Here is a 13,373-nt window from a genome sequence, read left to right as displayed (position 1 = left end):
AAACTGCCAGCTTCTTCCTTTACTTTGCGAAAATGCAGGGAAGTTTTAATGCTTATTACCCAGGTGCTTTAAATAGTGGAAGTCTTTAGAACAGCCTGCCATCAGGAGCAAACTGCACACCAGCTGGTTTGACTGAGCCAAGTTTTAACCTCCAAGGATCTAAATGCCATCTACTGCTCAAGAAGGAGATCTCCAAATGACACCAGAGGTCTCTTCCAGCCCTCGAATGTTATGACAGTGATTATCAACAAGAGATCGATTTGCTTAAACGTTGCCATTAGGGAAGGCCCAACTAAGTCATAGGAAGTTTTCACACTTCCTCCCGGCTCAAAATGTCTTCAGGGTATTTACTTGAAGTTATACCTGAGAAAACTTCCACTTCAGCCATCCTTTGCCTTCTAAAAATGGCTTACAGGTACGGAGGCCACTGATAAGACGCCTCAAGGTTTACCATACTGATAGCCTCTCATGCATTTCTTCCTTGTTGAGAGGAATAGAGACAGCAGCCGGTGGATTCTCTTCTCAAAGCAGTGGATAATGGAGACCCTAGTCAACTTTTTTCTATTTAACATTATTCTAGAATAAACCATATTTTAGCACACAAAAAAACTACCAGTCTAAAAGACCACGTTGTGCATTGAACTTCACCAAGTCTTTTGTCTCCCTTTGATTCGGTATTTCTAAGAGGAAATATGGAGTTAATAACACTGATATAAATGTGTTGGGTGACAGTTAAAATGGTCAAATAAAAATGGCCAAGTGCTTTTAAAAAGGGAGATTAATATAAATGTTAACTACTTGCAACCTTTGTTTGTTTTCCACCTGGTCGGCCACTCTGCAAAGAAGAGCAGCATGATTAATTAGCCCACGGTTTATTTTGTGACCCCCATTAGGATTACATGTTCCTTCTTCTTCTGATGACAACCCCTCCTGCTGTTTGTGCGACTCTGGCTAAACACCTGGCTGAAATTAAGCATACTTACGCGTTGAAGCGTGCTCGGACCACCACCCGGCAAAAGTTTCTGAACCTGTGCTCGCGTCCAACTATGAACAGCGGCTTATCAAAGTACGGATGGTTCTCTCTCAGTTCCTCTTCTTGCACTTTCCTTGAGGGGGGAATTTATGGGAGAGTAAGGCTGAGGGAGAGTTGGCCATTCTAAAATGAGAGCCACAGCACATTCCAACACCCTGTACCTTTTCATTTCTGCTTGTTCCTTCTTTTCCTGGATCATCTTTATTTCACTGTCTTCTCTTTGTGCATTTCTATATCTCACTGTATTGGAATGCTAGAAATAAATTTCAAAGGGGGCATATTAAAATGGGAGATTTTCTAGAAGAACAAATATGATTATTTACTATTTATGAAAATTAAAATCTATAGGTTCATGTTAGTTTATGGTCAGAGTCATTTTAGTGAGGATATTATTTCCTCTAACAAGTAATTCATTTAGCACGTATTTATTGAGAACCTATTAGATACCAGTTACTGTTCTAGTACTGGGGATAGCGCAAGAAGAAAAAAAAATTCAAAAATCCTTGCTTTCATGGGACTGATGTCCTAGTGGTGGTGAGGTAGGGGGCATAAAAGCTAAGAACGTAAGTATGGGAGAGGATACATAGTGTTCTGGTTAAAAACAAAGCCAAGTGGGATAGGAAGTGCCAGAAATGTTCAGTTTTAAAACAGGGTCAACTCAATGGGAAGATATTATTTGAGCAAAGACTAAAAGAAGTGAGGGTGCAAGGCACTGTGTATTTGCAGAAATGAATTCCTCCAGAGGTGGAAAAAAGTCTGGTGTGTAAATCTACAGAACAGAGGATGACAGCATGTGGGGAGCCAAGTGAACAAGGAACAGAGTAGCAGAAAATGAAGCCAGCCAGGTGGGGGCAGCAGCCCACGTTGGGCCTTGTCAGTCATTACAAAGACTCTGGCTTTTACTCTGTGGGAAATGGAGAGCCTCCATTCAAAAAACTTGAAAGTTTTTGTAAGAAGTATTCCTTAGCTTTAATTATCTTTATCCTCTATTGTTTAGAGTATTGTAAGAGCAAGTGAAGAAGATGAAATTTTCTCATTTAAATTTCCTCTATTATGGGTAAGAGCTATTATGAGTGATTTCTTATGAAATTAGCAGAACCCCATGACATTTTGCCATGGAGAAGTTGGGGAATGGGTTTTGTTATACATTTGCATGGAAAATATAAAAAGTCTTTGAAGAAGAAGCAAGCCTCTGGAATGATTCAAGATGGGGCTTTTGGTTGTGTGTATATTTAAATGCATATTTTCAAAGCCAAGTTCTAATTTGATTCTTAAGTAGACAGTACATTTTTAATAAATCATTTTGGATGAAAGTGTTTGGAATTATGTCACCTCTCTAAATTTTTGCCTAGAAATTTTCTCTATGCAATATGCTTGTCTCCAAAATTTAAGTGCAGAAGTCATGTGCTGAATCTAATCACAAGTCTGTTGACAATATGGAAGCCAATAAGCTAGAACGTTGGTTATTAAAAATTCTGGTGGTGACAGAGGTTTGTGCCAATGAGAACCATGTAAATTGGGTAATGGAGATATCAGGTGTTCTCATAACCAACTACTAGTTCTCAATTTTGTCTGGGACACTTAATAAGGAGAATAAATCCAGAGTCTATTTTGACTAAAATATCAGTTTCTACAGATTGAAAGCAAATGTAAGCTGAAAACTCCAGAAACTCTTAAGAAATAAGTGAGAAGTAAGAGGTAACCCAAAACCCTATGCCTTTGCTACCTTCTTCTTGCTAGGCCTTCTTCCTCAAATACCATCCTTTTTGCTCTCCTGCCCCGCCAGCGGGTATACGGAGACCACAAGGACAACAGGGTACCCGAGAGAGGGAGTGGGCAGATGGCGGGGAAGAACCACTCAGAGCCGCACCATGGTGTGTCATCTTCTTCCGTTTTTTCTTTTTGTACAGAGCAAGCTTATATAGCGTCTTAAGCATTCGTGTTGCAAGGGGATTGGTCAGGGCTGGAACAAGACCTTATATGGCTTGGAAAGGGCTCCGGGGGGAAAAAGGGGCGGTGAGAGGGCAGGAAGCAGGGGGAAACAGTGTTGAATCATGCCGCCCGCCATTTTTTCTACTGGTTTGGGGCGGTCCGCAAAATGGCGGGCGCCCCCAACAATCCTTGGCTCTGAACATTGAAGACCCTGCTTTCTTAGCCAAGTCATCCAGATTCAACTTAAGAACTGTACTTTAATCAGGGCCTCATTAATAACTTTTAATACGTACTTTCCAAATCCCTCATGATAATCTGAATGTGATACAGCCACTGGTTAAAATAGGTAATATGTAAAGCCTTGAAATTATAGAAACTAGATCTAGAGTCTAGAATTTTTGGAATTTTGTAAATATTCAAGTAAATGCTTTAAAATGCCTTTAATTTTAGTCAAATGCAACTTACATATCCCTTTTGTGTTACTATTTTAACTAAGACATAGGCTTTTTGTGAGATGTCTTAATTTTTACAGTGAATGGACACTTTTCTGTATCTCGGCATTTAATTTGTTTTCTGAATTTCCCAGTATCTGCTGGTATGGAATCTTAAGGAGATGGAGGAATATAAAGGAGAGACCCCGGCACTGTAACTGTTGAAGCACTCATTTACATACATTTTCATGATGATGTTCCCAACACCCAAAGCATTCCTTAGGACTTACATCTTGAGTCAAAGTTTCAAGCGATTTCCCCCTGCTGATCCTCTGGCTGTTAGAACCATGTCTTAGTGATCTAAAACAACCATCAACAACTGATTAATAAATTTCATGATCAAATTTTTACGTTTTTAGCAATGACCTTTATAAAAACAAGATGAAACAACTTTTTTTTCATATGTGTGTGGATAAAAAAACAGCCTCACAATGTTTATTTCTTCTTACAGCAAAAGCACACAGTTTATTCAAGTATCTCTATCCCATCTAACAAAATTCAGAATTTTTTCTTCACATCTTTAACGTGAGAATTTGGCAGTTACTAAGGACGATTTCTCCCATTTGCATCTCATTGTGAGTTTCATCACCATTGCCATCAGCAAATATAGCTCAGCTCCTCGCCGGTGCCTGCGTGCTAACAAGGGCTGACAGCTTCGACTGTGTACAATGGCCACTTCCTATAAAACTCATTTCTTTAGTTCCTCTGAAGCTCCAGCTCCCCTGCATTTACCTGCGCTCCTGGCGGATATGATGCTGCACACTGAGGATTGACCTTTCCTTTGCCGGCTGTCCCTCAAATGATCCGCTCAGCATGCGCTGTCGAGTGCAAGCTCTAGAAGAAAAAGCAACCAGAGATAAATGCATGATTTGTACACTCGGAATGAATAATGCATAAATGCTCATTACTCTTATTATTTTTAAGGAAACACCAATGATAAGGCAAACTACAGCAAATTACACATAACCATAAAGGAAAATGAGCTTTAGGCTTTGTGTCAAGAACACTTACGAAAGAAAAATTGTCACAGCTATGAAGAGGTACTGGAAAATAAATAGAAAACTACCAGACCCCTATTCCCCACACCAAACAGGGGAGCATCTATCAGAATTCTGGGAGCAGGGAGGCTAGCCCAACCACAGGTGATCTTGATATTGGTTTTAAATTAAGACAGGGAGGATTCTAATAAAGGCTCTTAGGGAAGGATTCGTCCACCCATGCCCCTAGAATGATGGAATATCCATGTTTCCATGGAGATTTTGCAGCCCTAGGAAAATAGAAAAGGATAAAGTTAAAGGTAAACATCAGTAGTAAAAAGAAATCACTAAAGCTGGAATCAACACCTAAGGACACATCATTCTAAAGCCAGTGGCTTACTGGTAACCAGTTACCACTTTCCTTGTATTCACAAAATGACAAGGACTTTTGAAAATATGTTCTCTTTCGGCCATAACTGGGCTTGTGTTAATTTCGGAATTGCTAATGAGTTAAGACAATTCAGTAACTCAACACCTGTGGTGTGAAACATGTTAGAGAGAAAACACAATTTCATCTCCAGAAAGGGTTCTCCAACTAGAGATGACAAGAATTCCCTTGAAGGAAGGGAGTAGTCAAGTAGTCCAGAAAATAATACAGGGGGTTAAAGGAACTCAGTTCCAGACATTACATTGTCACTAACGAATTTGCTGACCTTTTGGCTCAGCTTTCTTATCTGTAAAATGAGAAGGCCTTGATCTCTAAGATAACTTAGACTTAAAGTGCTTGACTTTATGATATACAACTCTTCTAACTCCATATTTTTTAATGAACACATGTACACTTGCCATTTCTTTACATAACACTATCATATGTATGTTTCTTAAAATACATTTCTAGAATGGCTTTGAACTATATTATTACTGTCTGTTCAATAGTTAAGATCTGTATCTGCTTAGCAGAAGTATAAGAGTAGCTCCTATCACACCATGTGTATATTTAAATACTTAAAATGCTTTTGATACTGATGAAGATAATTATGATGATATCCATGAAAAATCATACAAATTCATTGAATATAAATGTGTTACTGGAAATGAAGCACAAACATACACTATTCTTGGTTAAATAAGTAGTAGCATGGACAACTCTGCAGAAAAATCAAAGCCAAAATTTTATTGAACATCAGAGATCATATAACACTGTTATACAGAGATCATGCTTATTTCCAGGACTGGAATGAAGTCATTGATTTTTGTAGCTCCAATACTGATTTTTTTCACCATAAGCAGACATATTTGTAAGTTAGGCTTAGTTGACAAAGATATAGCAAGAGCCCATATTACATATATTTAAGATTGTATCTTGAACAAGAGACTGAAAATTAGGAAGGAATCCTGAGAAATTCTATTTGGAATAACTGTGATTCTGGCATAGATGCATATTTCCCCTGCCATTTGTGTAAATTGTCAAGACCTAACCTGTGCCACTGTCTTGGTCACTTTGATTCTTTTGGCACAAGATCATCCCCTGAATAGTTAAGACCTGTAGGCCTTAAACATAAAATTGATGTGACTTGACTATAATATACAAATTGGAGTTTGGGTGTCAATGCCTGGTTTGAAATGGGAAACTGTAATTGGCTTTAAGCTCTATACTTAAAGGATGCTGGCTACTTGTCCCCTTTCCCAGTCCTGGAATGCCTGGGCACTCTTGCTGGAGAAGAGGTAGGGGAGCACTCAATGCCTCCAGAGCAATGGACTCTCCTAAGCACCTGCGTCAAGAGAACACACCCAGGCCAACCTCAGAGAGGTCCTGCTCCCTTTCCAACTGAACAAGGGAGGCCCTGGTTTCCATCTGGACCCACAGACTCTTGGAATGACACTCCTGTTCCCAATCTTCATCTTCTTCACCAATAGTGTGGCTGGTGTGGTGATTTGAAAATAACCCTCTTTTCCTCTATGGCTCAGAATTGCTCATTTCTCTCCCCCTGGGTCTGAAGAGTTCAAAAAATAGTATTAAAATGGGCTGGAGTTTTGGACATACATTGGGAAACTTTGTTGTCTGCATAATTCACTTATCTTATGGGAGGGGGGGGGCATGGTAGGTCATTTTTAGCTCTACCCCTGTAATCAGAAAGCCCGTGCTTAATCAGGCTATGGCAGTGACTTAAATGCATCCAATATGTAAAACAACCTGCTTCAATTTCCTCTTCCTTCCACTTTCTTCTATGCTTACAATATTGCTTGCTAGAAAGATTTCAAAGTGGATAATGAATGAAAAAAAAGGGTAAAATGATCAGTAAACCTGGACATTCTCATTCACAGCCAGGTCAATCTTGTAAGAAGTGGGTTCAGAGTTCCATTTGAGCAAAGTACAACCCTCAGTGGTTTCCATGGGGAGGACTCTGTTGAGTAGAAGCTGTTTGCCCACCTCCTCCTGAGCTGTGGCCCCAGGGGCCCCCAGGTAACCTGAGAAAAATGAATAAGGCAGATGTTGAACATCTTAGCCTTGGTGTTAGAAGGTCAGCTTTGGTGCCTCAGGCTCAGCAAGTACTGCGCCTGTCACCTCTCTCTGATCTTAACAGGTCCTGTCCCACACCCCAGCACCCCAAGCTTCAGGGCACCTGGTGCCCAAACAAAGGGAAAACAAGCAGTCTCCATGTATCTTTATCACCGTTCTTGTTGAAAATCTGTTCTTGGGAAAAATTCCTAGATATGTAATTCTTTCCTTTGAGCAAGCCCTATGGCTTTTAACTTGGAAAACTGCACAAGAAAGTTGGAGTTTCTTGGCTGAAGACTAAATGCTGTATTTTTCTAGAAAACTGCTAAATAACATTTTGGGTAAAGAAACTTGGGGATAAATATGTGAAAGATAGTTCATCTGAAAGCTCCCAGAGTTGTTTTTGTTTGTTTTTGTCCTCTTTATAATGAGGGGAAGCTAAAAAGCAAAATTCTCTTCTAGGTACTGTATCCATTATTGTTAATAATTACTATTTATCTATAACATCTATAATAATTCCTCCACACACCCCCAAAAAACCCAGGTTATGATGCAGATTAAATAACTACTTTACAGATACATAAATTCATGTAAAATAAAAACATATGGGAAAAATCAAATTACATTCTAGAAGGAGACCAGTTGCCAAGCGCAGGTTCCCCGTGGATAAAGGGAGGAACTCATATGGAAGGATGTAAACCTGGGGTGGCAAGGGGAGGTGGTGAGGAAGGTAACGGTAAGGAGGTTTCATAATACTTTGGCCCTAAGAACATTTGGATATGGAAACTGGCCTAGATTGAGTGCCATATTAGGACATTTCTGCACAAATAAAACAATCTCATTCGTGAGTCACTGTCACATTCTTTGGTCAGTAAAATATTTTGGAAAGTAATAGGGTTGGTGGAAAATTATTAAGTTCAATCCAGCAAGATCAGATTCTACTACTAGCAGGTTACATATACTCTAATATAATGTGCTAAAGTTCCTACAAAAATTGTGATGACAATTTGCTTTAGTAGTTGTTAAAGGAAATACACTTTTATTATAAATAAGAATATATAGTAAATTGTGTTTTGAAATGCACACTTAATTACAAACTTTGATATAAATGGGTTCAGATAAATATTATAAAATGAGAAAAGACTATATGACAGCACAGAGAAGGTATTTGCTTTACATTCTGTGTTTCTGTAGCATGTTATTAACCCCATCTGTTTAATATTTATGGCATATTGTCATCATTAGTTATGTCGCTTTCTAGAGTGGGAGATCTTTAGGGACCCTTTTATCACTCAACCTTATATTCTGGGGAAGGGTAGTTCTCGGTGTTCAGACTAGATGACTGCAAGACAGGATGGAAAAGGAAAAGGTAGAGATGGGGCATAGAAGAAGGTAAAGGATGAGTTGTCAGCTGGGTCTTGTCTTGCTAGTCTCAAGTTTCCAAAATAGCTCACCAGATTTAGTTTAACACCCTGCAGTGTAGCTGCTGATATAAAGTCCTGCCTTTGTCTGGGGGCCTAATGGAGAAGATGATTTGAGAAAACACAAGATTTAGAATTACATTTTTCAGACCTCAGCTTTTACTAGTCATAGGATTTTTGACAAGTGTTATGCATTTTTATTTTTTGTTTTCATTTTTTAAAAATTCTTTTATTTATTGTTGTGCATTTTCATAGCTTCTGTTTTCCATCTGTAAAATGTGGAGAACAATACTAACTTTTCTACTACCTTTATAGCGGATTGGAGGATCAAATATGATTATGAATATGAAATGCTTTGTAAACGCTGTCACTTTATTTAAATTTTAGTTGCTATTATTTACTTTTCCATCTTGCGCCATGTCACGGTTGACATTAAAATTTTCTACAGAGGACTGGGGGCTGAACAGCAAGCTTAACTTGGTGTCACATTGGAAGGTAACGCTTTTCTGCAAAAGTCTCTTAATTGGTCACCAAGCATCTACTCTCAATACGTTCTCCCAAACTAAGTGTTTTCTGAAATGAACATATATCAATGTTATTGTGGTAGTCAGGATTCTAAAATAGCCCCCGATTTTTCCTATTTCCTGATTTTCATGCCTTTGTGTAATCCCCTCCCCTGAAATATGGGCTGACTTAGTGATTTGCACCTAACGATCAGAAGGCAAAGTGATAGAATATCACCTCTAGTAATTAGGTTACAAAACACTGACTTGTGTCTTCCCAGTACACACACTTTCTCTCATCCTCACACCCTCTCCTACTTCTTGCTCACTTGCTCTGACGAACCAAGCTGCCATGTTGTGAGATGCTCTATGGAGAGACCGCTTGATAAGGAATCTCACAGCCCATGAGGAACTGAGTCTTGCTCATAACCATGTGAGTGAGCTAGGAAGCTGTTCCTTTCCAGTCACGTCCTGAAATGACTGCAGCTTTTGTAGTCTGGATCCCTGATAGAAACTGTGAGATAATAAATAGTGTCTATTTTTATTTTTTTAATTTTTTTAAATAAGTGGTGTTTAAATCACTAATTTTGGGGGTAATTTGTTGCATAGCAATAGATCACTGATACAGTTATCCTCATGCCATAAAACATTCAACTTCCTATTGTTCTTCGGAGAAAGACCATGACCTCAGAATGCTTGCCTCCAACCTCTATTTTCAGCCTCATTTTTACTGCAGAGATGCTCTCTCTCCACCACCCTCTTTGGTCTTGCAGTTCTTCACCTATGCCTTGCTCCAAAGAGAATAGGGCTGTGTCTGTTATTGTTTACTACTATTATTTCCTAGGCACCTGGAACATAATAGGTGCACAATGGGTATTAGTTGAGTGAATGTATCCTTAAATCCTGTGAAGATCAAATATTTTATTTATTTATTTATTTATTCCATCATGCTTAGGAAGCATGAAAATAATCATAAACCAAACAGCATGTGTTTGAAGTATGCTTCTTATGGGGGAAGTTAAATAATCTTAATTTTATCTGAAATTAGAATACTCTACCACTCAAAACTGTGTTCAGCACCTATAACAGATGAGACACTGAGAGAGTAAAAAAAAAAAAAACCAAACAGACAATGCTTTTTGCAAATTGAAAATTTGTGAATTTGTATCTATGTGCTATGTGAAAAATACTCTGGCTCTTAGGAAAAACATTCAGGGCAACTTAGAGCTGAGTCTATAGCTGAACCCATTTGAGTTTCTTCAACAGGAGATCTGATTTGTAACTGGGAATAGTATATGGGCTCAATATATTTTGTCCTACATAAATTTACCATTAAGCTGAAATAGTGAATGACTATGGAATTTATGACTCCTGATATCTTACCAATAACAAATGAGAGGAATGCATCATTAAAGCTGACCAGTTAGTAATAAATCTACCTGTAAGAAGTACTTGCATGTTCAATTAAGTTCTATTTTGCCACTTTAAAATTTTTATTAGAATCTAGAGACCTTTTAGTTTCACACAGGGAGGAAAGATATACGTCTCCAGGAAGAGAAATGTTCATTTATTTACTGCCTACTGAAAAAGCAAAGCTAAAGGCATTAAAAAAAAAAAAAAGTTAACATCAGGGAAGGCCTCATTGGTCTCAGTGACATTTCCATAGAAACTCCATCTAGTGGCCTAATATGAAAAGTTTGGGCTGCCTGCTTCTGGAACTCCAAGGCACAAGGCTTCAAGTGTCTTGTGAAAAATAATGAAGTCTTTTGTCTTGTCTGAGTGAGGAAATTCTCCATTATGCAGGCATATGTAATCCCTTTATTCCTGTTCCCAGGAGGAGAATTACAGTGAGGCATTTTCCTTTTCCCAGTTGGGGTTAATGTTATGCCCTCACTACCTTTGAAAGTAAAACAAGATGAGGACCCCTGATGATGATTCAAATGTGGGAATATTCTTTAGCAAACACACATTCCCAGTTGCAAAAATATTACCCCTGGTTTCTTGCCAAGTCTCCGAAAACAACATATGAAAGATTGATTCCTTTTTTTTCCTGCATTGCCTTTGTGCTATGGAATTTCAATTGCCCCTTATATGACAGTCATATATATAATCTTTTATGGACATGGGGGGAGAGAATCGTGTCTTAAGAAATTGTCTATATTTTCCTTGACATTCTTCCATCTAAAATATTTTTAAATTGGCCCTAAGATTATGGTTATAAGACAGATCTTTGGGACTTTATTAGCCTTTAAACACCACTAGTTGTTTATAGAAACAGTAGCAGGGGGTCCTCGGTTTCTTTCTTCTCCGTCTCCATGTCTTCTTTCTTAATGTACCAGGACAAGGGTGTGGGAAAAGCCTAAACATTCTGTAATGAAAGAGAGAAGTCTATGAGTCTTCAAATTATTTTCACCCTGCATTCATTATAGAAAAGTTAGATCACATGATACCATCTGGTGTTAAATGTAAATACCATCTAAAGAACTGCAATTTAACTTTACAGAGCATTAAATTTGAGGGGTTTTACTAAAATCTTGAGCTCTACAAGATAACACACTGTAAAATATTATCAAATGGTTAATATACAATATAGTCACATCAACAGACAACAGGAATATACTCCTTCAGTGATAATTATGTAAAACTATGACTACATAGTCTTGTAAAAGAATAGATAATGAGGATTTCCTGGAAATGACTCTTACCTGATTCCATTAGAATGGCAGTGTGATCATCCAAAGTGGAGATGACGAGCAGATGCTGGTCCTCCGTAATGGGTCTTGCTGAGATGGGAAAAGGCTGCGTTTTTATTTTAGTGAATACCCCACTCCTTTGTGAATCAGTCCATTCCTGAGCAAGTGGATAGGGCTCTTTAATAGCAACAGAAGATTATTTCTTTCCAATTTTATGTTACTCATAAACATCTTTTCACATATAGGCATGGAAATACACAGGCAACCAGAACCTCATTGTAGATTGAAAAAGAAACTTAAAGAAGCCTTAGTATCTTATGTAGTTAGTTTAATTAAAAGAAAATTAAGTCATGGGAAATTTGTGCCTTTAGTGCATCTACTAAAATTCAGAAAGTAAAATGTTTGTAATCCCAAACTATTAACGGGGGCACAAATTCAGTAACCCAACTACTGACTCAGAAAAAAATACAAATTACAGTGTAAAGACTGAACTTTTTACTAAAATACAAGTGAAATTCTGTAATTGTTTTAGAAACTTTATTAAACAATTCTTTTAGAGATATATGTATTTATTTTCCTTTATCACTTATCATTTCCCCCCATCAATGGTGAAATAGTAAAAGAAAAGCAGTGTTAAAATTCTTTCCGGATTTGTCTGGTAAAACTAAGCAGTAGCTGTTGTCATTCATTACAATCACTATATTATAGTGTTAGTACTACCACTCTTTCAGGTTAATTTAAAAATAACCTGCAAACCACATACTATCTCAATAAAATATAAGGTATGTTGGTCATCACAAATTGAGTACTGAGAAGACATCTTTCAAATATATTATTTTAGTTCAATAAAAAGTATATCTTGTTACTCAAACATTTTCATTATGTTTTATGCACATACCTACAATTCTTATCTCCTTAGTTTCTTGAATATACTTAGTTTCCATCTAACTACTTAGTCTCCATCTCCAAATGGTCTTTCGACTATCTTAAGAGAGTTTTTAAGTGTAATGAAAATCTTCCTAAGGAAAAATCAACAATAACAACTAAGGAGCCTTAACAGAATCACAATAATAAATATTCATGGCATTAATACTCAATACTCTTTCTCTTACTCATAGCTATTTAACTTCCATTTAGACTTGCCAGAGATTGGTCCAAAACAACTGCTGCTCTCATTGCCAAGGTGTGTGTCAAGAGGCAGCTCCAAACCTTGGACCTCGGAGTATCTGTCCTCCTTCCTCCCCATGCAATGCATTCCTGTGTCGACCCCTCCCACATGTGGAGCTGCATCCCACCGTGGAGCCAGCATGTGCAGCGCACAGGTCTGTGGGAAACTGCAACACACTCTGCACTGTAGGTCATGCTGAGTGTGTCTCTTGTCTGACATGCCCACAAGGCAGAGCTGCAGAGAAATAGCCTGAACTTATGCAAAGCTGTGGAATTGCTAGGTTAAATGGACAGCACAATAATTTTGAAAGGAGAACTTGCCAAATGGGAAAAAATAAATGGGGTAAAATGCTAATGTTTCTCACTGGTAAGCTTTCTTAGACTTTACATTTAACTGGGCCAGCTTCAGAGAAATCTGACTCAACAAGGAGAACAGAATTAGAAGGAAGAGGCTCTGTTTCCTTTCCTCAAATTTCACTTGTCCTAGAACTAATTACGTGCCTGAGAACAGGGGGCTGTTTGGAGGTCATCATTGGGATTTAATCCAAATTCCTTCAAAGTCTGGTGATCTCAATCTCTGCAATATCAGTCCCATCCTCTCTTTAGGAGAACATGACCCAAATGCTCACATCCAAGTGAAGAGCCCAGGGATCAGT

The 13,373-nt window shown here is 38.1% G+C and overlaps 1 protein-coding gene across 9 annotated transcripts in view; it reads right to left on the bottom strand.

The window, feature by feature from the left end:
- The window catches only part of NALCN (sodium leak channel, non-selective), a 359,283-nt gene that overhangs the window by 62,871 nt on the left and 283,039 nt on the right, over nt 1-13,373 (bottom strand). For all 9 annotated transcript variants that reach the window (XM_004458403.4, XM_071208219.1, XM_071208218.1 and 6 more), the window contains 4 exons: nt 4,189-4,290; nt 3,687-3,756; nt 1,195-1,286; nt 984-1,106 (listed from right to left, as the gene is read on the bottom strand). In XM_004458403.4, the coding sequence (XP_004458460.1) occupies nt 984-1,106; nt 1,195-1,286; nt 3,687-3,756; nt 4,189-4,290 (387 nt within the window). The remainder of the gene's footprint in view (nt 1-983; nt 1,107-1,194; nt 1,287-3,686; nt 3,757-4,188; nt 4,291-13,373) is intronic.

The sequence above is a fragment of the Dasypus novemcinctus genome, chromosome 15, assembly GCF_030445035.2.
Source record: "Dasypus novemcinctus isolate mDasNov1 chromosome 15, mDasNov1.1.hap2, whole genome shotgun sequence".
Taxonomy (NCBI): domain Eukaryota; kingdom Metazoa; phylum Chordata; class Mammalia; order Cingulata; family Dasypodidae; genus Dasypus; species Dasypus novemcinctus.
The sequence above is the reverse complement of the archived record's forward strand: the minus strand, read 5'-3'. Positions and strand labels throughout refer to the sequence as shown.